The following is a 24879-nucleotide window of genomic DNA, read 5'->3' on the forward strand; positions in this document are numbered from 1 at the left end:
GACTGATGACTTTGGGCTCACTGTTATTACGGCGCTCTGCATGCCAGTGTCGTGGTTTGCAACAATAAACTCCTATGTGTTTGTTTATAACAGGCCTTGGAAAGTGACTACGTGAGTTCACACCTCCACTTGTGGATTGACCTGATCTTTGGGTACCGACAACAAGGCCCTGCTGCTCTCGAAAGTGTCAACACCTTCCATCCTTATTTTTACGCTCTGAGAAGCAATCAAGAGGCTAGGGATCCACTCATTAAGAGCACAATTTTGGGATATGTCAGCAACTTTGGCCAGATTCCCAAACAGGTAAAAAACAAAACAAAACAGCATTGGTCACCTGATTTCATTTTCTTTTAATTAAAGCAACCCCTTGTGTCCTTGCCATAGCTCTTCACTAAACCCCATCCAAAGAAAGAAGGGCCATCGCCATCTCATCCAACTCCATTTTTCTTCAGTATGGACAAACTCAAGACGACTGCCCAACCCTTTAGAGGTACGGTTGAAGCAGTGGTGGGCAAAGTGTGGCCGGTGGGCCACATTTGCTTGCTCCATTGCATTCTTCTGGACCACCAAGCATTTACAAGAATCATTTAAAATGTGTTGCTAAATTTGGTTCATTAAAATGTACGTTTTCATTATTTATTTTTAGTCATTTAATGAAATAATTATTTTAAGTGACTGATAAATGGATGTGCTCAAAATAAAGAATTACAAAATACTTGCAAAGTAAAAACAAGTATACATTCAATGCATTTAAGCTTAGATTAATTAATTATAATTTATCAACCATGAAGTTAGACGCTCTAACCAACGCTTTAGCATTGGTTTGACTTCTGTTCTTAGAAATACCAATCAGAGCATAATTCTAGATTTGTGATGGCCCAGTCAGAGTACAGACATGAATCCACTCGGAACTCAATGTGGTTGTTATATCATTTATTCAAACTCATGTTTTGAACTGATTGGTGGATTGACCATGGTGTTTTTCTATCCGAAAAGTCAGCTCTTTTGACATGGGCACTGTCACATTCCGTATCCACTCTCAAGAAAGCAGTGACTCCAATATACAATCCAGAAAATAGCATGCAATTATTGTCACCTCCATCTGCTCCCACTTTGTGTTGTTCCCGCATTTATTTTATCTCACACCATTTGACGCCAATTATTGTATACAAGACGTGTCGCCGTCTCCGGGGGATCGTTGCAATGGTGCGAGAGCATCCATATTTTAATTTACACTATGGACGCGGCGGAAGGCGCCATCGGCGAACGACGATATGGAGATGACTCTTTTGCTGAGCTCTACTTAATAATCTGAATATCCCTAGAGGCCCACTGAGGGAGAGGAGATGAATGTGCAAATGCTCAGGGAGAGATTCCTGCATATTACATTTCATATTAAATCTTAGAGTGTCTGATCTGATCAATAAGCAGATAGAGATGAATAGGAGGAGGAATGCCGGGACTTGGCCTCTTTCTGGGGACTTTCCGTGCAGAGCTGGTGACAGGATGTAATGATTTGTGCCTGTACAGATAGGTCAATTACAGGAACAATTACAGCCTCTTGCACACTGTGTGTATGTGTGTGTGTGTGTGTGTGTGTGTGTGTGTGTGTGTGCGTGTGCATAGGTGTGTTTGTGTGTAGTCTCTCTCTCTCGCTCTCTCACACACCCACACACAAACATGTAACTGTCTGCTAAGGACATAACTAAAACTAGGTGTAATCTGCCAACTACCATTTTCTGTGATTTCTCAAAATTCTATTCTAAAAATGCATGAACTGCCTCAAGGTGGTTACATTTTGATTCTTTTTTTTTAAGGTTGGAGTTTGATGATTTAAGTAACAGCATGTAGGTAAAAATGTTTGAAGTAAATTCTTGCTGCGCTATGCTGCACACACAGTCACTTAACATGATGATATTTCTTTAGAACTGCCAAGAGGTCCAGTGGGTCAAATAGTGTGTCTGGAAAAAGAGGTGGTGATCCTAGAGAGTAACCGACTCCTCCTGTCCCCATCGTTGAGTTGCTTCTTCAATTGGGGCTTCCCCGACAACAGTTGCACCTTTGGAAACTATACCACTGAAAAGGTCATTTGGAACGCTGATTTGTTTTTTTTGTGCCGTACAGTGTCATCATGTCTTTGTTTGCGTGTCCATGTCAAGACATTTGCTGTGTGCGAGAGTTTATGTGCCTGGGGGCCAACAACGTGTGCCGTCTCTCCCAACCCAACGACCGTCATCACTGCAGGAAGCAGCACCGTGGTTTGTGTGTGGGATGTGGTGATCAACAAGGACAAAGTCACCCATATGAAACTCAGACAGGTGGGTCTGCCTGCATGTTTTTTGAAAAATAAAAAAATACATTAACATTCTTGTTGTCGCTCTGAATTTCTCCATGATATATTTTTTCAATATATTTTCAGCTCCAGTTTCACTTGACATAAATTGTAATAATGTCAATGTTCTTTCAAAAAAAGTGTGATGTAATAGATTGCTTCTTAAATCTGCTTTCCAGGTTGTTGCATACTTACATTTGACTGCGTTCAAGTATGTTTAGGTCAAATTTTTCATTTTTCAATGTTGGTGAATACCGTTCTTCATCTTAGAAAAAAAAAGAAAAAGAATAACCATCACCTTAAACTAACATTAAATGTAGCTTGTTTTTACACGTCTTGTTCAAACTAGAATCCTTTGAACAATTTTGTTTCTTACAATTTGAATGTATGTCAGATTTTTATTTTTTCAGGGAACAACCTGTCTTATATCCTTTTTTTTACCCACAGCCGCTGTACGGCCACACTGAAGTGGTGACTTGCATGACCGCGTCTGAGGCCCTTAGCTTGATCGTGAGCGGCTCCAGTGATCTCACATGCATTTTGTGGGATCTGGAGGAGCTCAGCTACATCACGCAGCTGGTGGGACATACAAGTAGCATCTCTGCAGTGGCTATAAATGAACTCACAGTAAGTCTGACCGGAATCTCATCATTACTGTGTTTGGCTCAGTGCTGTCGTGTCTTCACATCTTTCACGGAATAAGGAAAGGAGACTGCTTTGTGTATATTAACGCAACAATGCTCTGTCCAAGGGTGAAATTGCATCATGCGCCGGGCCTTTGCTTTACCTGTGGACGATGAAGGGTCAACTGTTGGCCTGCACCGACTCCTCCTGTGGGCCTCGTGCTGACATCCTTTGTGTCAGCTTCACACAGCGACATGAGTGGGATGCCAGGAATGTTGTGGTCACCGGCTGCGCCGATGGCATCATACGGGTGAGTGTTACAGAAGAGCTCTTTTAGAAGAACAACGAAGAACAATTTATAATAGTATCATATTTTGAAACAATCACTTTCAAAGTGCCTTTCAGATCACCTGAACAAACTTAAGGACAAACATGACGACGGCTTGTACAAAAAAATTGAATATCGTAAAAGAACGAAATATAACATCTGCACAAATGTATGGCCACACGTTTCAATCAGCTCCAGTTGAGAACCACTGCACTTTTTGTGGCACTAAAAGGTGCAAGAAAAAGGTTATTGTTTTGCTTTATCGAGTGTACTACTGCACAGTGTTTGAATGCATGTCATTACTTTGCGCTTAGCCTCGCAGGTTGCAACCTGGTGTCCATCACGGTAATAATAAAAGCATATGGGTTTGTGCGTGTTTCATATAAGCATAATGCTGCCTTGCTGCAATCAAACCGCAAACTCTTAAATTAGGCCCTCGCCGGGGAACGGGTGCCAATGCCAACACATGCTCACAATTGGTATTATTACTTTATTATTACCTTGAGTTATGGAGAGTGCGCGTACCCCCACTGCGTGTGCGTATCTGTGCTATTATGTTGAATTACGTCTGATTTTGCTACTCGTTATGTGTCTTTCACACAGATATGGAGGAGAGAGTACACCGGAACACAATTAACTGGCCCTCCAGAAGAGCTCGTGTCCCCAGGGCGAGACCCAACAGCGCTGACAGAGAGCGCCGGTAATGCTGCTTGCTTTACAATCCGATACAGATCTATTTATAGCCGAGTGGAGAACTGCAACAAACGTATTTGTACTTTTTGAGTTTCACAAGGAAAACACGCCTCTAATTAGATCAATCCTTAAGTGTGAGATGATTATTTTTTAAGCGCTCTTCTCCGAGCGATGTGGGTGAGCTTTTTCAGATCGCCTCGCTAGTGTTACGGCTAGCAGGAAGGATGTTGTTATAAAGTTATTAAACACAGAAGCAGTAAAGACTGATGAGTGAATGTGCTGACGCTCGTGTGCGTGTATAATTTAGAAAGCAATAATACCCAGATCCAATTTGGTATTTGCTGGTTGGTTACAGCCCTACTTCACCTCACTTGAGCATTGTGCTGGCTAAATTACGCCAAGACCATTCTTAATGTAACATTTAACATTGATCATATCACAATTTGGCAGCCTTTTGATGACTGAGAAATAATTTGAATACTGAAAGAGTCGCACATGCTGATTATTATAACACTCATGTTCATGCTCCAATGATGTCTCCATAGCGAACGGCCCGCAGCAGGTTAAACGATGGAAGAGACGTCTGGTGTTGTGTCGGGAACTCAACAGAAGTCAGGCCGCGTTGCAGCGTCGCAGCAAAACTAATCCCGCTATTACAGCGTTGGCCATGTCCAGGTATTCACATAATGACACACACTGGAAACCGGTGGACTTAACTCATGTTTAGTTGTTTCAAAAATGTCTTTGTGTAGGAGCCATGTGACACTGTTGGCAGGTGACGCCTGGGGCCGGGTTTTCACTTGGACCTGCGAGTGAGCTCATGCGTGACCTCAATCTCTGACTTCATTTATTGGTGGTGCCTTAAGACTTGAACAGCAGTGAACCTTACCTCGGAGTAATGTGAATATTTAGTAGTACTGTGACTTCTTTTATGTAAATACTGACCTGCAATTTAATTGAATTAAACATTTTTAGCTATTTGTGACTACGAATACAAATTCTTATTTTCTTCATAACATATTCAAACCACAGATGGCCAGATTCTCGATCTAGAAAAATATTTTTAAAAAGAGACTAACATAAATCATATAAAAAAGTCTTCCACCAACAATGTGACCGACACCCGTGTAACTCAATTGATTCTTTTAAAAATATTTTGAGTGGCCACCTAAAAAGATAAAATAACATGAGATTATGTGGATACACAAGTGTGTCTACCCTCTTATAACCAGGATGTGGCAACGTTGAATGAACCAGTCAGTCAAGTTCAAATTAATTGTGTGGCGGCACACACAATTTCTAGTAGGCTTTTACTGATTTACTTTGCTTTACAGCAGTAACTTGAAGGTGTCATGCATGCTAAGGCTGACACCGCTGACTGATAATTGGAACTGTTCATGATTCCCCCCACCTTGTCTAAGGCGCCAGTTTCAGTTTCGGAAAAACAGCCCCAAAGTATGATGGTGGCACCAGCATGCTTCACTTCACTTCTTTATGATCATGATCATGATGACAGTTTCACTTATCACCTTGTGATGTCATCACGTCATCGTTCAGGTTAAAAAAAAAAAAAAGAATTCATCCTTGCTGCTTTTCGACGTACCAGTAAGTGTTTTTGAGTAACCAAAGAGCAGAACGGCACACTTATTTGCTGTTCAAATGTCAGCTTTTCATCGACCAATGATTCAGAGCGAAGCTTTTGTCATGGAATCCAAACCCCAGGGTGTTTTGCATGCCGACATTTTGAGCTGTGTCAGCTCTTCAAAATTTACATTAATTTGCTTGTGAACAGTTGTACTGGATGTAATCATTCATTCATTCATTCATCTTCCGTACCGCTTGATCCTCACTAGGGTCGCGGGGGGTGCTGGAGCCTATCCCAGCCGTCTCCGGGCAGTAGGCGGGGGACACCCTGAATCGGTTGCCAGCCAATCGCAGGGCACACATAGACGAACAACCACCCACGCTCACACTCACACCTAGGGACAATTTAGAGTGTTCAATCAGCCTGCCATGCATATTTTTGGAATGTGGGAGGAAACCGGAGCAAACCCACGCAGGCCCGGGGAGAACATGCAAACTCCACACAGGGAGGCCGGAGCTGGAATCGAACCCGGTACCTCTGCACTGTGAAGCCCACGTGCTAACCACTGGACTACCGGGCCGCCCCCGGATGTAATAATTTCCCAAAAATGTGTTAGTTATTCATTTTGTGCCTCCCTCATCCGTTGTTTGTTATCTTGGCGAGTGTTTTTTGGTGGGAGGGGTCGGACGGGGGACTGTGTGTCAGTATGTACCCAAGTCCTTTTACACTATTTGACCACCTATGTTACTGTTGGGACCGGCACAAAATGGAGAAAGCATTTGGACCCCTTCAGACTTTTGTCATTTTCCCACCTTTTTCTGTCGCAAATGATGGGTTTTAATACCAAGACCTTCAGGAGGGACAAACTCACCAGAGATGCCATATGTGCAGATTGAAAAAAATGTCCGATTTTTAGTTTGCGCAGGCGATCCCCCTACGTGGTCTTTAGTTGAGAAAAGGACCTCAGGCTTACTTGGCCTCACTTTTTTTTGTGTGCATGCGATCTCCGTCATGAAGGAGGAGGTCTCTGTCTTTAACCTTTGTGTGTGCAGCTAATTGTGCTAAGTGAAGTAGCTTAATAGAGTGGAAAATAGTCATCGTAATTTTCCCAGAGAGCCGCCAATGACCTTCTCTAAAGACAACGGCCAGCTCCATTCTCTCTACATGGCTGGTTTTATGATAGAGATGTCCAAGCGCCGGCTTCTTCACAGTAATTAAATCAAATAAATTATATCGCCAAGGCAGAACCATCTTGTAGCTTAACCCAATTATACTGCACTGTAAAGCTAATTATTAACCATGATTACAATTAGTCTAATTTGAATAAATGTCGTCATTAGCAGGTTCATCCTGGTCGACGAGAGCAAACTGAGGGGGAGATGATGGTGATGATGATGATCATCATCATCACCACCTCTCCCACTCACGGTGTGTGCATCATGCACTTCCTGCTCTTCTATTTTTCAACCTGACCTTCAGCGAATGCCTCGCGACCTTCACCTTTCTTGCCTGCTTGAGCGTAACGCATGTGCCCCCCCACCCCCTTTCCTCCCTCCAAAATGTGTTATTTGCTGCTAATTGCTGAGGCCATTTTGCAAGAATCGACTCCCTGTGCTCCGCAGTTCAATTCAATTTAGTTTATGTGCTCGGCCCCGAATCAAAACATTCTAATAATTATCTCAGGGTTCTTTTTCCATACACACCGCACTTGTAGAGGGATACTCAGAATATGAGTATTCAAGTGGTAACGGGTAACCAGACACCATAACACAGTCTAATTTCATAAATGTCTTAATTGATCTTGTTTGTTCCAAAAAATACAGGATGAGATGGTGTCCTTGTGCGAGCACATTCAGAGAGTTGGTGGATTTGTTGTTGGAGAATGACATGATAAAGAAAAACGGAGGAAATGGGACAGTTGAAATTTTGGAACACATCCACAGTCATGCTCCTCAGGCTCATAGTGTGTTTCGGACATTCACATGAGTCATCATCACCAGAGGTGGTCAGCTACACGCTGATCAGACCCGAGCTTGCGTCCCATGCCCAATGAGTCATGAGAGTTGTCCCATGGCAGACCTCTCCTGGGACTATGATTGAAACAAGTTTGGTTTGATTTTCAGAGTTGAATTTTATTGTGAAATGTTAACACCTCATTGGGTGCGCCATCAACCTAAGAGAAAAAAATATATATTGTAGTAACTGAATAATCTATTCAAAGACACAAAGGTCGTAGAGGTGCTTTTTCCCCATTTTCCACAACACTCCTTGTGATCAACTTGCGACCAGTCCCCGGGGCTAGCGGTTGATCGCGATCGACTGGTTGGGCATGCCTGCCCTCATGAGATGTCTAGCAAATGGTTAGTGATATGAACGTAACAGAGAAAAGTCACCAGATCAATTTAAAAACGTTTTTTATATGAAACAAAATATTTTACATGGACATATATAATGTACATTGCCATTTATTATTTCATAAGCAGGTCTCCACTGTAAACTAGAGATGAATGAAAAGAATCTGAGAGTTGCAATGTTGTCCAGAAAAAGAAGCATTGACAACGACTTCTCTCCTGAGCATCCTGTCAGCAATAACAGAGCATTCTTACGACATCTGGCTCACAGACCAGAGATGCCGACAAAGCAAACATAAAATCAGGCCCTTCAAAAATGTCTGTGTTAGACTCGAATCAGGTGCTCAAAGACACGCAAAGACACATACAGTGAAAACAAATGCCAATTGCATGTTCATAAATACACGTCCTCACTCCAGAACCCAATCAAAGTCTTCCTCTCTGGGAGGTATCGCGAGATATCCATGGGTCCAGATCGAGTTGCTGTGTTTACAGCTGCTTCTCCTGGAAGAGGATCTGAGCGTATACCGTGTCTGGGCTGGAAGGGTCAGGGTCGGGACTGGTGGAGGCCGGGGCCTCGATGGCTGGTCGGACCAACTCCAGCTCCGCGTATGTCAGGTTGTCCTCCTGACGTGCTTGAGGCTGCCAACAGCGCGGGGGAATTTAGTCAGAGGTGAAAGACTGCAAACGTGCACGTTTGTCTCCTGAGTGTAGAACAGGGTTGGGGGGGGGGGGGGATGCGGACTGCGCTGCTAATGATGCATCATTTCAAATGAGTTTCCTTCATTTTATACCCTCTCGCCCCAGCCCCAATTGGACGTATGATTTTGGTATGTCCCACTGCAGTGTGTGTGAAGTGCTTAGATGATACTAAACCAAAACATGTTTTCATGCTTTTATTGTCCACGAAAAAAAATTATAAAATGAGTCACTTTGATGATGTCGGCCTATATTCTATTTTCATAATCCCACGGAACATTTTTGCATGTCCCCGAAATGTGCACCCTGTCATTATGGGCTAAGTGCTCTTTTACGGAACCTTCGAGCTTTTCCATGACACGACAACCATTGTTTTTGCCTTTATTCAGTGGAGGCTGAAACAGTGGATTGGTGCAGATAAATTTTTACTCATACTGGACATTTAGTCAATTTTGTGTCGTCTGTCAATGAAATATAAATTGCTATAAAACCTGAACATTTGAATGATTAAAGGGAGAAAAAAAAGTACAATAAACTATATTGTACATGTATCTATTGCTAACCCCTGCCGAGTGACGGTTTGCTGCTCATGTTCGGTATCGGCATTATTCATTTTTTTCTGTATTTTGAGCTATTTGCCAAACAAACATAAAATGTAAATTGCAACATTTCATGCCCAACTGCAAATGACCTAAAATGGCGTCAAACCCCATCTTATTTGAAAGTAGTAATTGGTGTCAAGGAAGTATGTCTAGGTGATTGCGTGGCAATATCTTTATATAGCGGGGAGGAGCTAACCAGTGTTGTTAGCGGAAGTTTAGGTGTGTCTTCCCCAGATTTGTATATTGTGCTCTCCTTAGATTTGTTTGGGTTAAAAACAATCTTCAGACTTCCAAGAAAGCCTTAATCTAAACAAAAAAATATGAGCATTGGATCGTCAAACATGGAATGCATTTTTGGAGGATGCTTACAATGGAGTATTTCCATTCATCACATAAAGGAAAAAAAAGCAAAAACGCTAGAAACATTGGAGATAGTTTTCTTCTGTGTGAACTTACTTGATAGTTAAATTGTAGAAATAAAACCAGTGAAGCGCCCTAAATAAATAATTGTGTTTGAGAAGCAATAGCGATAAATATAATTATCACGCTCATAACCGAATGAAGAGAGAGCAATAAACTCTTGTAGACAATCAGGCGGTCGTGAGACAAATTCCCTCTTGCGTGTATTTCGGCAGCAGCAATTTTATAAGCGCCTTTTAAAAATGATTGAATTAATTTTGTGCTATTACTGACATCAGTAGAGGAGGTACTGAAGATGAAGACTTACATTGGCAGATCTCCTTGGGACCTTTGACCTTTTGGGCTTCTGAGGTCCTTTTGAAGCCTTGGGCACTGAAAATAAAAGCATATGTGTAAGTGATTTTAAACGTTTTTTTGGGGGGGGGTTGGTAAGCTTTTAGCAGCTTTTTTAAAAAAAAGTTTTATTTTATTTACTGATGATGCTTTTAACTTGAATTCCCGCAATGGGATTTTCCCCAAATAAGAGTGTAAAGTTTCCCTCTTGCCGTTTTTCACATTGTCTGCATGTTGTTTTCATGGTGCTACAAATTGAATTATACTGCCTCGATAATGATACCTTCACATCCTGTTATTTTAATCCTCTCACCCAGTTTCTTAGCATCACGGGAGCCTCAAGTATTGCCCCTGCTGTTCTTTAATAGCTCCAGCACATTTGGAAAATGTGATGGAGACTTTGCAAAGTTTTGGTGAGTTGACCCGTGGTCTTTCAATGTTTGATATGCCGTTCTGATATTTTTACCTGTAGGTGGTGTGTGTGGTAGTGGCTTCTCGGGCACCTTAGGGGGTTTTAATGCCACTTTTCGATCACTTTTTTGTCCCATGTATTTACTCAGTGCTCTTGGTGAGGAACTAGAAGAACTTCCGGAGCTGGTTACTGTCTCTCCGGAGCTGCATGGAACAGAGATGCTGCAACTCAGAATATGTGACATCTTATTTCTTATGAATGAAGACACATTGGTCGTACCTGCTCTCTGGACACTTGACCAGAAGGTAACTTGCTGTGGAGAAAAGAAAGAAAAAAATTACATTGTCTGACATTGTCCAACGTGCTGCAGTGGCTTGCGTTAGACCACAAAGGTTCTTTTAATGCATGACTGTTTCATGTGAATTGTAGATGGTAAATGAAGTGACCTTTGAGCCTGTGTCTCCTGTAGAAATACTGGAACGTGAGCGTGAGAGTGAAGAGGAAGATGGAGACTAAACCCAGCGAGCAGATTAACACGGCACACACGTTCACGTCTGGTAAGACAAACGCATTGGAACAATAACATTAAAAAAACAGCCATTAATGTTGAGCAAACAACATTAGTGCGAAGGGCCGAGGGAATACCTGATAACAGGCGCCAAATTCCTTCACCTCCACGAGCCTCCAGTGTAAAATGCACTACAGAGAGGAGAAAAAAAGAAAAAAAAACATTTATGGAGAAGAAACGGTCCAGACTAAGCATCTTTGTAAATTGCTGTTCTCTTAAGAAACTGACCCATTAGAGGCTAGACAGCCTCTGTGGTTTTCCAGAAATATCACAAAAGGCTGGAATGGAGGTAGAGTGGCGCTCACACACACACGCTCACACACACACACCATAAATGAATGAGGACGTTGCAGTGCATATGTGTCAATGAATGATGTGCCGTGAACAGGCGAGGGGTATTTAGCAAAAGGTTGAGGAGAATGAATACAGGCTACGTACATAAATGACTTAACCTAAGCACCCCTTAATGACTTTTTAATATGTCTTTTAAATGCATGCGCCGCATAAACTCATAAGATATATCAACTGTGATTGACTTGTCACATGTGAATATGTCGCTAATAAATGTCACAGGAGCGAGAAATATAATTGTCGTAAAATTATACTTCCTGGTCATTTTATTGGGTAGACCCGACTAAATAAATACATAAATAAAAGAAAATTCAGCCTTTATATAAAAACAAAACAAAATCGCCTATCTCCCATGCCTGGTTTGGAATGGTGCTCATTTGGACAAATTCCCATGTCGGTGTTTAGGAATCTGTATGAATTTGCCCAAAATTCAATCTGTCACCACGCGGCTAGTGTGAAAGTGTTTTTTTGACACATTTGCAATTAAAAAAAAAATTATTTTAAGCGAAGTGATGCAGAATATCAGACTTTGTCTTTTACGCATGCTTTTCTCCTGGCTCGTGCTTCTTGCTGCATGAGTCTGCAGTAACACGAGTGCATGTCCAAAAATAGTCACTGTAATTTAGTAAAAACTCACAATCCAAAATGAGATATTATGTGCGGGTTTCAAAATCCACAATACAGTGAGACCGCAGAAAGTGAACAGTGAAATGGCCTTTATTTCAGTAGTTTCCAATTGTTGTACCCCACCTCCTGATGAAGGTCATCTGGCCTTGTCTCCCCCGTGACCCCAATGACGAGAAGGAGCATGGAAATGGTTGGATGGAAGATTGTGTCGTTGTATCATGAATGATCACTTCTTCCAAGTTGCCTAAGTAAGTCACAGCCAATGTTCACTGCTCCAAGCTCAGCCTTTTTTTCCAGCCAGACGGAGGAGATCCCCAATTTAAGAGTCAGATTTAGCATTTTGATTTGTTTTCCCTTTTAATGTCAGCTCTTGTTTTTACTGCTTCTGTGGTGTGTGCATGTCAGAGATGCCTGCGGTCATGTGGCTTCGTCAGTGCGACACTGACCTGAATGTAGGGCAGGCAGGGCGTTGGCAGATACCTCCGCCGTGCCCAAAAAGTATATGCAGCAGTCGCGTCATATAGGCGGACATCACCGGGGCTGCATCAAACCACAACAATTTAGTGTGCAATCATCATTTTACTTGGACTTTATTGTGGGTTTTGGGTTTTTATTATTTGGGTGAGAAAATGAGGCGTTCTCCTAAGGGAGCTTTCAAAACGCTGAAGTCATCTAATTCAGAGTTGGTGAACACGGCCAGCTCAGCAACAAGTTACCTCTGCTCACACTCATTCACAGAGTCATATTGTTGTGTGTGGTTTGGCCATGTGAGCTCTTTGTTTTTATAGGGAAATGCCACAGAAATGGGGTGACATACACACACACACACACACACACACACACACACACACACACACACACACACACACACACACGCACACACACACACACACACACAAATGGTTCGACACAAATGATCAAGCTACGGTGTCGCGCTGTCTTTGCTTTTCCAACGTTTGCTTTTTTTTCCGTAATATGGATGCCGTGTGTGCAGGACGTGCGGATGCCCTGGTATTCCAGACAATAACTTTTCCGTGCAATGACAGCAGAATTCCCCGTCTTCTCCATTCCAGTCCCTCTTGGCAGTGTGTATGAGGATTCTATGTTTGACTTCACTTTGCCGGCCAGAATCAACTGATGATTAAATAGACGCTGATAACTGACAGTGCTTTTAATCGAAGCTGACGGGCCAGATTGTTTGATTTATATACAAGTATGTGCGTTCGGAGTGGGGATGGTAGAAAACTGTCTGGAAGCTGGTCAAACTTTTATTACCATGTGATGAACATTTCGCTTCTCGTGTTAATTATGAGAACATGACATCAACAACTACCATGCTATTCAGTAGAGTTGTTAATGACAACATCTTTTATATTTGAGCTGGGGAACAGTAAATGTATGAAAAAAAAAGTTCATTATTATGTTTGTGGATTAGACTGAATGGCAGATCGGACGAAAAGCGTTTGCGGATATATCAAGGAAGCCTTCTTCTTGTTTGTTTTTTTGAAGAATTCCATCCAATCATCCATTTTATTTGTTGTCAGGTTTTTTTGGTTGTTTTTTTTTTGTTATAACCGCTGCTATGGCAAGACATTTATCTCTAATCTGTTCACTAAACAAGCATACAGTTTTTCTTACTTCGAAACCTCAAGTACCTGATTGGTCCATTCAATTGTTTTTTCCGGAATAGGCCACAGTTGAGTCATCTTGCGGTTTGGCAAGATGGTGTTGTGAGAAGACACACCTATTCTCATAAGTCCTTCCTCGCTTATTTTGGATTGCCGAAAACAGCCAAAACATGCACATTTCTCATTCAATAGTGTTCTATTGCATTCTCCTGGTACACGCATGCTAATTTTGAACATCTTAACCGATTTTTTAAATATGACAGACCCAACCCGACAATCCATGTGTTTGGACTGTTCTTCTTGAGTGACCAAAACAGCACAACGCGCACACGGCGATTTCTCCACTGACAATCACAAACATGGTCTCAAGACTGAACAATAAGAAGCAACATTGTGCCACAGGCCATCCAAGCTACCAGGAAATACAACAAAAAGGAAAGACGAGTTGTAGCCAATAGAAGCAATCAAAGAAGCTAGACTAAATGTTAGCTTATCTGGGAACTACGGGCGCGTTTGGAAATATCCTGCGAGCGCGCTCTGGTTCACTCCAAACGTTTTATAAATTGAGAGCATTGATTAAATGTGCTTCTTGGTTATTCAGTGTGCCCCAAACAAAGAAATGCCGTAGCGTGCTCTGATCACTTAATTGGAACACGGTGCATCCGCATCCGGTCCGTTGGGCAGTACGGATGGAAACCGTTCAAGCAAATGCTGCTGATTGATGTTCGTAAACCAATGAGAACGCTGCCTTTCCAAATTTCACATTCGAAGGGCGTCAGAGTTAATTTGCAAACGTACTCTACGTTGCAGTGGCAAAGTCTTCTTGTCATTTTTATGATGATATAGGACAATCCCAACCAGTTGCTCGTCTATTTAGCTTCAGGTTAGTTCCTTCATGAGATCACAAATTACGAAGTCTGCGGACGTTTCGACCGCGCTTTTCAGGATTTGTGAACCTAACTATCAAAAAAGTCTTAATATGTACAGATTGTTGGGCACAAAGGTTCATCAAAATCACTCTTAACACACATCAGGATAATAAATCACTTATTTTTTAAGACATCTCAAAATCAGATTGTTGACTTTGATCGGAAAGGAGGAATTGCGCTCCATTTTGGGCCCATTATTAGAACGTGTAAAGCTGTTTCCAAATTTGCAGCCTGCATCCTTGAGAAACCTTCGCAGGCTGGGTTCTGTCAAGATTCCTCCTCGTGTAGCCTCCTGGACCGCATAAACTGTGGTGAATTTGGGAAGGTCTAGTGTAGAAGAAGAGCGGCGCAATGCAGGTTTCGCAAGTGTGATCCGAAAGAGCCTTCGCTCAGGGCCAGTCTCCATGGAAACGAAAGCCAGATTTGAAGGCTCAACTCGAAGGCCGCGTAAAGTTGGATGCTCGCGTGCAGTAATGGCAGTAGCTTTCGTTACCTGTCAGCTGTGTGGTGCTGCTACCGTTGGACGATGCTCTCCATACGTTTCTGTACTTTGTTATCTCGTGCACTCGACACGTGTAGAAGCCCTGGTCCGTCCCACTCACGTTGAGAATCCTTAAGCGGTACACCTCTCCCTCCGTTTGCTCGTAAAGACGAAACTTGGGCTGGGGGAAGCGGCGGGTGTAGTTGCCGTACAGCTTGATTTTCTTGATGCCCATTTTGACTATGAGGACCTGGGAGGGCTCTGGGGTGTTGGGGGAAGGAGATGGGAGAGGTAAAGGAGGCGCCGGGGTGGGAGCAGCCAGAGGGGAGAAGAACCAGCGGAGGACGAGAGTGCTGCCATTCTTCTTTCTCTGAGATACCAGGCAGGACAGTGTCAGGTTCTCCCGCTCGGTTGCCGTGAGAACGGGCCCCGGGATCACCGTCACGTTCAGGGCGTGACATACTTCTGTTGACAAAACATACAAGAAGACTTCGATACAAGGGGTGGGCAAACTTGTGCTCAATTCTCATATTTAATTTTCATTTATGATTAATTTCGTTTTAATTAATGAGCAAAACATTTACTATTACAACTTTTAAGATTGTTCAATTGTATGTAGAATCCAGTGACCGTGCTCTTAAGTCAAAATGTCGTTCTCCATTGAATTGGAGGGAAATGCTCTTAACCCCTTCTGCTTCTCTCGACTCCATTAAAAAAAAAAAAAAAAAGCAAGTAAGATAAATAACTACACAAAAACAAAAACTGTCTTGTGTTTTAAAAATATATATATTTTACTTGATAAAGACATCAAGTTACAACAAAATTCAATAGATTATAAACCATCATGTGCCACATGATTTAATGCTGCATTTCAATTTGTCGTGCTGCTCCTTCCGGTCAGCCCAGAAGGCAGTGCTGTATATATACAGTAGTGCAGACACTAACGAAAAATACGAGGAAGAATATGCACTATACACGTAATTTATTAACATTTACTGCCTTGCTTTTGTCAGAGGGCAAAACGCGGATTGCAAATCTTTCAATTGCCACGTGGTTGGACGAACAAACACAAATAAGGCGCTTGCCGCTCCGTGATTTCTTTTCCTCCCCTGTGCCTGTCTAGTTTACATTCGTGAAGTCATTTGTGTTTCTTCTCCCTTCACTTAAGCAGCGTGTTTGATTTCCTGCCAGTTCGACATAATGGCGGCGTTTTGTTGACATGCACGCCCGCAGCGGCTGCACACTGCTTCATCTCAAACTGTCATGTTTTCTATCATTAGACGGGGAAATTCGGCCCCATCCTACTCTAAACCCTTCCCTGGTGTGCTGCTGTTTTGCTTCTCTGCAGGTAGTGATGTTTTGCTCTGCAGCCAGCTGGGGCAGCTCACGTCTGGTCGAGGCATAGAGTCTGGACACAAGATGTGTGATCCAAAAAGAAAAAAAAAAAGAGTAAAGGGAATCTGCTGGTGGGAAACACTATAGGAAGCCCCAAACAGCTTTAATAGAAGAAGATAACAAAATAACATGGACCAGATGCCATCCACTGTTGTTCTGATTAGTTTGGGAATCTCCCTGAGTGTCTGTGCATGCTCCCAAATTGAATGCAACAAAAAAGTAGATCCTTACAAAATTAGTACTTAATACGGTTGTTTAAAGACTTGCGTCAAGACCATTATAAGCAGGTTTTCTTTCAAGTCACTGGTAAGAAGTGTGACAAGGATCACTTTCAACTTCATTGAAGTGTTGTTTTTTTCTATACCTTCGTACATGTCCATCTTAAAGTAAAAAAGCATAACCTATAATTTAAGGTTTCATATCCTATGCCGCTCTGGATGTATTTTCTGCCAGCCTTGCATGCATGCTCATTTTAACTCACTATGCCATGTTATTGCAGTAAACAAGATGAACCTACCTGTGAGCAGAGCTTTAGTCAGGACCAGCAGCACTACAGAAATGTACATTGTCCTCTCTCAGTGAATCCATAAACCCACAACACTGCAGCACGCTTAAACAAGCGGAGCACGACTGCGGGACCCACCACAGCCTTTGGCCACATGAACTCTTCCTCTCTTTCTCCTCTTTTCGCAGTAATACGAAACACTAGTTGCTCTGTTCCCACTTAGGAACTCCCACTCGTTCTCCCAGTAGTCTCTCGCTCACATGCTCGCTCTCTCGCTGTCTCTGTGTCCTGCTAAACGGAGGAAATGTCATTTCCTGAGTTCTTCTGAAGCGTCTTGGGCCAAGGCCTTAAATCCCCACAAGCCCGGTTCTTCTGGTCCACTCTGGTGGTTTGGTGCAAGGCCACGTGTCTATCGCAACGCGTGTCATTTTTAGAAGCGTATACCATAGAGTGCTGAATGTGCATTTCCACTATCCGCAATTACTTCTCGAGTTATGCTGCCAGTCAAATATGTTGACCCCCGTGTTTTTTTTTTTCATACGTGTGGTAACAATGCATTTGTGCGCGGTGGGACTTCTCCCCCGTCTGGCTGCTGGAAAGAGTGGCATGGGCTTTTCTCCAGCTGCGGATGACAGACGCTCCCAGGCCTGCTGCTGTGTTGAGTCGCTGAGGCCGGCGCTTCAGATGCAGCCAAAGACAAATGATGCGTTGTGGGTCGGATTGTGTTGGAGAGGAGTGGGTGGTCAATGTTTTTGTTTTGAAAAGGATGATTGGGGCAGTAGCTCAATCAGGAGCGATGACCTACATTCACAACCTAAATTCTTGTGTTTGTTCCTTAACCCTTTCAGGGACAGCGGTTACTACACAGAGGGCAGGTGGGGTGGCCCTCAGTGTTGTCACCATATTCCTGTCCTCTGATTGGTTGATCAGAAATAAGAAAGTTGAACGAGGAAAATACAATCTGGAGTGATCAACATCAGAGTGAGTGTTTTATTTAAATTTCATATGTTTTTGTCACATTAGTTAATTGTTGATTTTGAATTGCTCCAAATGATGGTTTTAGCACAGTTACATTGTCTTTATGTATACTATTGATGGTTTCTATCATTGCAACATAATGGTGGTGGTACTAACAGGTGAATTAATTGAGCTCCCAAATGCATGGTCACACCACCACTCAGTTGCTTAAACTGAATTTTGGTGCAAGAGAAGGACTGAATGATTCAGTGTATTCATTCATTTTACTTGGTGTCCCTAAAGTCTGGGCATCGCAATCATGCTTTCATTTTATGTACCGTTTATCTTTATATTGAAGACTTTAGTCCAGAATAGAATTGAATAAAATGTATGGAATGTTGAAATGTCCTGTTTTGGACGACTTGGCGTAAAAACCCGACGCGCGTCGTATTTGACATCGGAAGTTTCACTCTATCTGTGGATTGATGTAACATGTTAGCAAGTGTCGTCGTCCTCGGTTTAATACTTTCTTGGGCATTTCACTTAAGCAGCAGTGTCTTATTCATACGCAATTTATGATGGAATTGCAATTTCTTTCTTAAAATGTTGAATCAGCTCCAGATTTTAGAGACTATTAACTACCGCTCAAGGAATGTGGAGCCCACTCGGGGCTCACTATCAGTGTTCATTTGTATCTGAATTTGTCAATCTAGGGAAATCAAAGAAAAGACAAAGTCATTTCTGTCATTAGATCCCACTGCCATCGCAGGCAAGGATCCAAACTTCAGTTCCATACAGAAATAAAATGACAACACAACTATGCTGCAAAGTCTTTCTTTTGTTTATTAACTCTCTTTGGACCTATCAATGCGCTCTAGACAGCCCTTCATAATTGTTGTACGCACTCAGCAGAAAATATGTTTAATTTCAGTCATTCAGACCCAGGGAACATTTCAATAGTCAAAACAGGTAACGGTAATATCTTCTCGTTGCATTTATTGTGTTTATTCAAGTCACAAAATGAAATCTGCAACAGTCCGGTGATTTCTGTCAGGAAGTCATTTGGCTGAGCAGTTATTCTGTTAAGTCAAGTGTATTTTTAGTGCATGTCACCCTGCTTTGTTTCACTGCAAAACACAACTTCCAACATTATTTATATATTGACTTCTGTATGGCACTTTATAAGAGCTTCATATGCTGCTTCAGCGGTGCTTTACATCAACACCTTCACCACCTTCAGTGGCATTATAGCGTCACAAGACATGCATCACAAGACCAAAAGTTGTGCTATAATTATGTTTACATAAGGGAGAAACTTTCATTTCTCACATTCATAAATGGGCAATGGAATGGTGAACTGTAGCATAAGCTAAGCATGAGTGATGTAACCGCATTTCACAGGGACAAACCGAAAATACTTTTTTTTTTAATGAAAAACATCACCATATAAATAAAATACTTATTGGACTGTATTGCATTGTTTACACAGACGTTCACCACAATATCAAAGCAACTTCTTTTTTTTTCACGCTCCCACGCCCCACCCCCCACACCTCACCAGTCGCTCATCTCCATAAAGTCATCCAGCTCACTCATAGATATGATATCACATGGCCGACACCTTGAGAGGGCTGAGTTATCATTTTCACAAAGGATTCGTGCGAGCTGGTTTGTGTCACACTGTGGGAAGGATTCACGCATGCTGTAAACAGTGTTTTGTGTTTTGTTGGTGTCATTAACCGTATCCATGTAGGGCGTCTGCTCAGGACTGTAGCGTTGACCTTCAGATTTCTGGCCTGTTTCATTTGATTGATTTGTTTTGTACGGTTCCTCCTGGACTACCACTCCTGAGGGTAGCCTCTGGGAAGGCGTAGAGGACCTCCCTTGGGATTTGTACACTTGTGGATAAACTTGGGAGCCTTCATAAAGTGTGAAAGGCTTCTCAGCTGGAGAACTATGTGAGAGAAGCTCGGGTTGCTGCTTGAGCTGCAGTTGGGGTGGTAAATTCAGATGAGGGATTAGTGGCTGGGTCAACACAGGCTGGAGATGAGGTTGAAAGATGTTCTGGCCAGATTGACGGACATTGAGTTGAACATATTTTCCTGTCTCTGGATCAAAGAACGTCTTTGTTTTCACCTCAATAGGTGCATCTACAAGAAAATATCGGCCTGAGCCAAGGTCCTGGAACACCTTGTGCTGGGTTAGTGAATAGGACTGGGGATAGCTTGACTCTACATGGTACTGTGTCACTGGAGCTGGCTGGGGAGCATAATGGACCGTGGGAGAAGAAGGAACATGTTGAACCATCTTTAGAGCAGGAGGGTGTGTCATCTGGGCAGAAGCATGAGGGGAGGACACTGGAAAGGAGATAGGTGCTGTGACGTGAGGGGTGGCAACTGGATGGGAGACAAGGGTGGGCATGTAAGGGAAGGCAACTGGATTGGATACAGAAGAAGTGACATGAAAAGTGGCGGGTGGATGGTTTACAGGTGCCAGGACATGAGGAGAGGTGGCTGAATGACTCTCAGCAGCTGTGGTATGAGGAGTGGTGACTGACTGGGATGGCGGGGCGGGGATGTGAAGGGATGCACCTTGGTGCATTAAAGGTACACTGGAAGGAGGTGAGGACAAATGATGTGATGCGGGGGAGGTTACGTGAGGGGAGGCAGCACAAAGGGACACATCGGTTGTGGCGTGAGGAAAAGTAACTGAGTGCGGTCCGGGCGCAATGGAATGAGGGGAGGAAATTGAATGCGATGCAGGTGCAGTGACAGGTGGGGAGACGGCAGTGGCAGCATGAGCAGCGGTGAATATAGGTGCAGGGGAAGGAGAAGCAACTGGGTGCAACATGGGTGGAGTGTACTGAGGGTATGATACAGGTGCAATGACATGAGGGGAAGTGACAGGGGGGGAGGCAGGAGCCGTAGCATGAGCGGAGGCATGGAAAGTGAGGCGTGAGTGCAGGTTCTCTGTGTGTGTCGAGGGTAAGCTTGGCCCAAATGTCGGTGCATGGGTGAGCGAGACGGGAGGGGCAAAATGCGGAGAAGCCACGGCATGGCGGTTTGAGGAGCGTACCTCGGTGGAGGCAGAAGCAGGCCTACTGGAGGCTTCCCGTTGTGGTTTCTCTGCAGGGTCGGTTGTTGCGCTTTGGGTCACCTCTTTCCTTATCCTACGAGTCATGAGTCTTTGTGCCCTGCGTAAGGCTTTGTCACTCTTTGGGGGAACTGCTGGAGGTTTTCCCAAACGCGAAATATCGCTGCTGAAGCTGCATGCTGACACCGGCCTCTCGTAATCATACAGTCCTCTCAAATCTGTCAGGTCAGCAGCACTGGCTGCAAAACTCTGTACATCCTCGGACATGTTACTGATGACTAACGGGGAGTCGTCGTCCTCTAGAGCAACGCTTCTCCTGGAGAAGGGCCTGTGATGTGGGACAGGAACTGAGTATTCTTGCGACGTCGATGCAGGCTGAGAGGCGGAGGATTCGTTAATTGGAGTGAGTCGGTTTAAGCCTGCGATCGCGTCGGGGTGGACAGGCGTTGCGGTGTTCCGACTTCTTATCTCCTGTTCATTCCCTCTTCTCTCTGCTCTCCCTTCCATCGGTGAACCCACTCTGGAATCTTCTACAAAATTCTTATGAAAGCGTGGTTTAACCGATTTAGTGAAAGAAGAACCTTTGGTGTTATCCTTCACTCTGAACATCAACATTTTGGCGCCGAGAGCAGGGGAGGAAGTGTTGGAGCGTGGAAGAGGAGGAGCATGTGGCCCGTGTGACCTTCTGTGCGATCCAGAGTCTTCCGAAGGCACCGATGCATGTTTTTTTTGTTGTAGGGGCAGTGGGGAGAGTGTTTGTCTTTCTTTGGGGTTCTTATCTTTCGAGCTGATGGTGTAGTACTGAAGAGCATCCATCAAGAGTGCTGCCCGTTTCTGCTCCTCGCTGGTCGAGGCTTTCTTTCTTTGAGATGTGCAATGTTCTTCTTTCCTCTTGGCCACGATATCATCGACACTTATCAGCTCTTCGCCTTTGGCATCTCTTGGTTTTGCACTCGTGTTTGGCTTTTGGTCAGCACGGGTTGTCTCTTTGTCCTCACGGGTCATCTGTTCAACTCTTTTTTGCCTTTCTCTCTTCTGCTCATCTCTCATGCCCTCTTGAATCATTTTGATCCTTGTCTCCTCCACAAGTCTGCGCTGCTCAATCCTCTTGGCTAGACGTTGCTCGTCGATGAGCACGGCTCTCATCTGCTCTTCCTCTTCAGCAGTTCTCTCTCCCGGTCTCTGTTCCAGTCTGTTCCTCTCCCCAACCGATGTGCTTTCTCGCCTTTCCTGTTGGGCTTTCAGCGGGTGTCCTCCTTCTCTTTCTGTTCTTCTTCCATCCTTTCCTTGATGTGTTCGCCTGCCCTCGATTTGTTTTCCCTTTCTTTCCTCTTCCATCCTTTGGGCCGTTTCTTTGAGTTTTTCCCACCGTGCCGCTTCTCTTTCAGCCCGTTTTCTCTCTTCTGATATAAATACCCTCCTCTCTTCTATCCTAGCTTTTATGTCTTCTGCAATTGTATCTTGCCTTCTCTTGGAGGCGCTTTCCTCTTGCTCTCGTTTGGCTTTTGTCATTTCTTGACATGTGTCAAGGTCTTCTTTTCTTGATTTTTCTGAATTTCTTTCTCCTGCTCTGTCTTTATTTATATCGCTTTTAAATTTTGAAGTCCCATCTGGATAAATTGACTCCATAGTGGGTTTTGTGTCACAGACTTTTTCCCTGAGCACCAAACTATTCATTGAGGTCAATCCTGACGTGTTTTCTGTTGCATTTGGAGCATCAAGTAGTTTTTGTTGTTGTGACTGAGGATTTTCTATTGCTTTGTGCAGTGAGGAAGATGATGTTGCGTCTTGCCTACGATTATTATTTTGTTGACTAACTATTTCTCCATCCACCTCTGGGACCTCTTCTCTGTTGACCTCATTTTTAACTTGAGCTTTCGGCGTTGCTTTTCTTTGTGTGGGCTGTTGTAGCTCTTTGTCCAAAAGTTCTTCATGATGTTTGACATCAGATATGGTTTTCTCTCGTCTGTCCTTCTCTCCCATTTTGAACATCCCTGTACGCTGATGCTCTTTCTCAGTTATGGGAAACACGACTGGTTTGGGCTCTTTGTTGACTTTGGTGTTAACCCCTGTTTTTTTGGGCGGGCTTTTGTCTTTCACAGGCTGCTCTTGTGGGTCAACACTGAATATTGGGCGTCTGGAATGACGCGACTGTATCAGTGGAAAGAATCCTTCTTTTTTGTGAGGAGGGAATTCCTGAATTGTGTTTTCTCTGTCTTCTGAAACAATGACTTTTAGTCTGGCGTAGTCGGCAAGGGCTGATATCTCAGGAATTACAGACACTCTGTTCTTTGGTTTTGATTTGACTTCTGACTCCTCGCTTGCCAGCTGTGAATTTCTTGAGTTATGTCTTTCCCTGACTGATACATTTGATCTAAAATCTGAATGTTGTTTTCTCACATCCACCATTTGGGCAGCCGCAATATTTTCACAGTTCTGTGATTCCGACGGACGATCGCTGTGCTTCAAAGTATTCTTTTCTGTTGCGCTTCTTCTTCGCATTCTCTCATTTTGAACTTGCTTTGTGGAAGATACGGACGTGCTCTGATCCGAAGGTTGGTTGGAATGTTCCACTCCCTTTGAAACGTCGGGGACATTTGCGTGCGCGTTATTATTTCTAAAGAGTGCTCCGGGTATCCCTTGAACTTGGAAATAGTCTTCCTCACTGGCTTCTACATTTGAAATTGGAGTCTGTGCTACGACGGTCCCCCTGTCTTCTCTTTTTGTATTTATACTCATGCTATTGTGTTGATCTATGTTTTTCACTGAGTCAGTCAATTTTCTTACACTGTCTTGTACACTTAGTTTGTCTTCCATCTTAATGATCCTCTGCTCCGCACAGCCTTCTGAAGTGGGCCGTTTATTTTGATCATTTTCGATTGATTCGTTCGTGTTTTCCACCACAGTTGATGATGCTTGATGTTGATGTTCCTCAACTGCAGCCACATCAGAGCACATTGTGCTCTGTTGTTTCTCCACACTGTCACTCTCGGTTGCTGCTGGGACGACTCCGATGACAATGTTGTCTGTATGAACTTCTTCGAGGTGATTTGTTATTCCCGTGTTTGACTCCTTGCATTTTGAAGATGCATTCATGCTTTCAGTCTGAATTAATTGGGGGGTGGTACTGACATTTCTGTATTCTTCCAGTAGGAGTGCACTCTTATCCTCTATGCCGCTGATTTCAGATGGATTTATGTCAGATGTCGCCTCCTGTTTCAGGGATGGTGTGACGGATCGAGTTTCGGCAACAGCCTTAATGGAATCTTGGATGCAATTGAGTCCTGTGTTTATTCCTTTGGCCGTGTCTTGCTTTAAATGTGGATGAATTTCTTTTGTCTTAATTTGCTCTTGATCTTTGTGGCACTTCTTTGCTGGGTCGAAGGTTTGAAGTGTGCTTCCTGCCATTTCCAATGTTGCTACGTTTTGAAGGAGTTGAGTTTCGGTTGGTGCTTTATTTATAGAATTGAAATCTTTTTCAGGCATGGGTCCTGTGATGTGCGTTTCGCTTTGGGGTCCTGCATTGATATTACACTGCAAGGGAGAGGCCATTTTCTCAGTCACATTCTCATTGATATTTTCCTCTGTGGTTTTTTCATGATGAATATTCATACCAATTTTATTTGGCGTTTCCTCTTCTGTAGGCTGAATTTCCTTTGAATGTGTTGTGTTAATATGGATCGAACATTCACATTTCTCACTCATTTCTGTCCTCGAGTTGAGGAAAGACGTGTCAGGCTCAGCCCTACTTTCTTTGCCCTCCTCAGCGTTCAACACTTTATGATCATTGCTCACTTTTTCAGTCACAATTATTTCCATAATCGGCAAACTGTCCTCTGACACAGAGTTCATAGTCTGCCCACAGGCAAAGTCTTTGTGAACAACTACATGTTGGCTTGCATCTTGCTGTGACTTCATTCTGCCGACGGGTGGATCAGGTTTGCGCAAAAGTGAATCCAATTCCAT

General features: G+C 43.4%; 2 protein-coding genes across 5 annotated transcripts in view; one reads left to right on the plus strand and one right to left on the minus strand.

Annotated features, from left to right (window-relative positions):
* wdfy4 (WDFY family member 4) overlaps window positions 1–4955 on the plus strand; it is a 42562-nt gene extending 37607 nt beyond the window's left edge. For all 4 annotated transcript variants that reach the window (XM_052079490.1, XM_052079491.1, XM_052079489.1 and 1 more), the window contains 9 exons: window positions 94–303; window positions 385–490; window positions 1927–2084; window positions 2160–2318; window positions 2780–2959; window positions 3084–3266; window positions 3888–3984; window positions 4523–4652; window positions 4730–4955. In XM_052079490.1, coding sequence (XP_051935450.1) covers window positions 94–303; window positions 385–490; window positions 1927–2084; window positions 2160–2318; window positions 2780–2959; window positions 3084–3266; window positions 3888–3984; window positions 4523–4652; window positions 4730–4793 — 1287 coding nt within the window. In that variant the 3' untranslated portion in view covers window positions 4794–4955. The remainder of the gene's footprint in view (window positions 1–93; window positions 304–384; window positions 491–1926; window positions 2085–2159; window positions 2319–2779; window positions 2960–3083; window positions 3267–3887; window positions 3985–4522; window positions 4653–4729) is intronic.
* A 3004-nt stretch (window positions 4956–7959) lies between these two features.
* On the minus strand, window positions 7960–17351 carry vstm4a (V-set and transmembrane domain containing 4a). The gene is made up of 8 exons (XM_052079534.1): window positions 16876–17351; window positions 14976–15428; window positions 11025–11078; window positions 10826–10933; window positions 10659–10692; window positions 10434–10582; window positions 9942–10006; window positions 7960–8555 (listed from the first exon to the last, which is right to left on the minus strand). Exons 1-8 carry the CDS (start codon window positions 16922–16924, stop codon window positions 8403–8405), a joined length of 1065 nt encoding a protein of 354 aa, XP_051935494.1. The 5' UTR covers window positions 16925–17351; the 3' UTR covers window positions 7960–8402.
* Between the last annotated feature and the right edge of the window lie 7528 nt (window positions 17352–24879).

Source organism: Hippocampus zosterae, chromosome 11, assembly GCF_025434085.1.
Source record: "Hippocampus zosterae strain Florida chromosome 11, ASM2543408v3, whole genome shotgun sequence".
Lineage (NCBI taxonomy): Eukaryota > Metazoa > Chordata > Actinopteri > Syngnathiformes > Syngnathidae > Hippocampus > Hippocampus zosterae.

Excerpts from the sequence above, each read along its gene's own strand:
- vstm4a (XM_052079534.1), bottom strand. The coding sequence starts at position 16,924 with ATGTACATTTCTGTAGTGCTGCTGGTCCTGACTAAAGCTCTGCTCACA. Across the intron at positions 15,429-16,875 it reads GACTAAAGCTCTGCTCACAG|AAGTATGTCACGCCCTGAAC; the intron begins GTAGGTTCATCT and ends TTTTGTCAACAG. Across the intron at positions 11,079-14,975 it reads CAGCACCACACAGCTGACAG|TGCATTTTACACTGGAGGCT; the intron begins GTAACGAAAGCT and ends TCCTCTCTGTAG.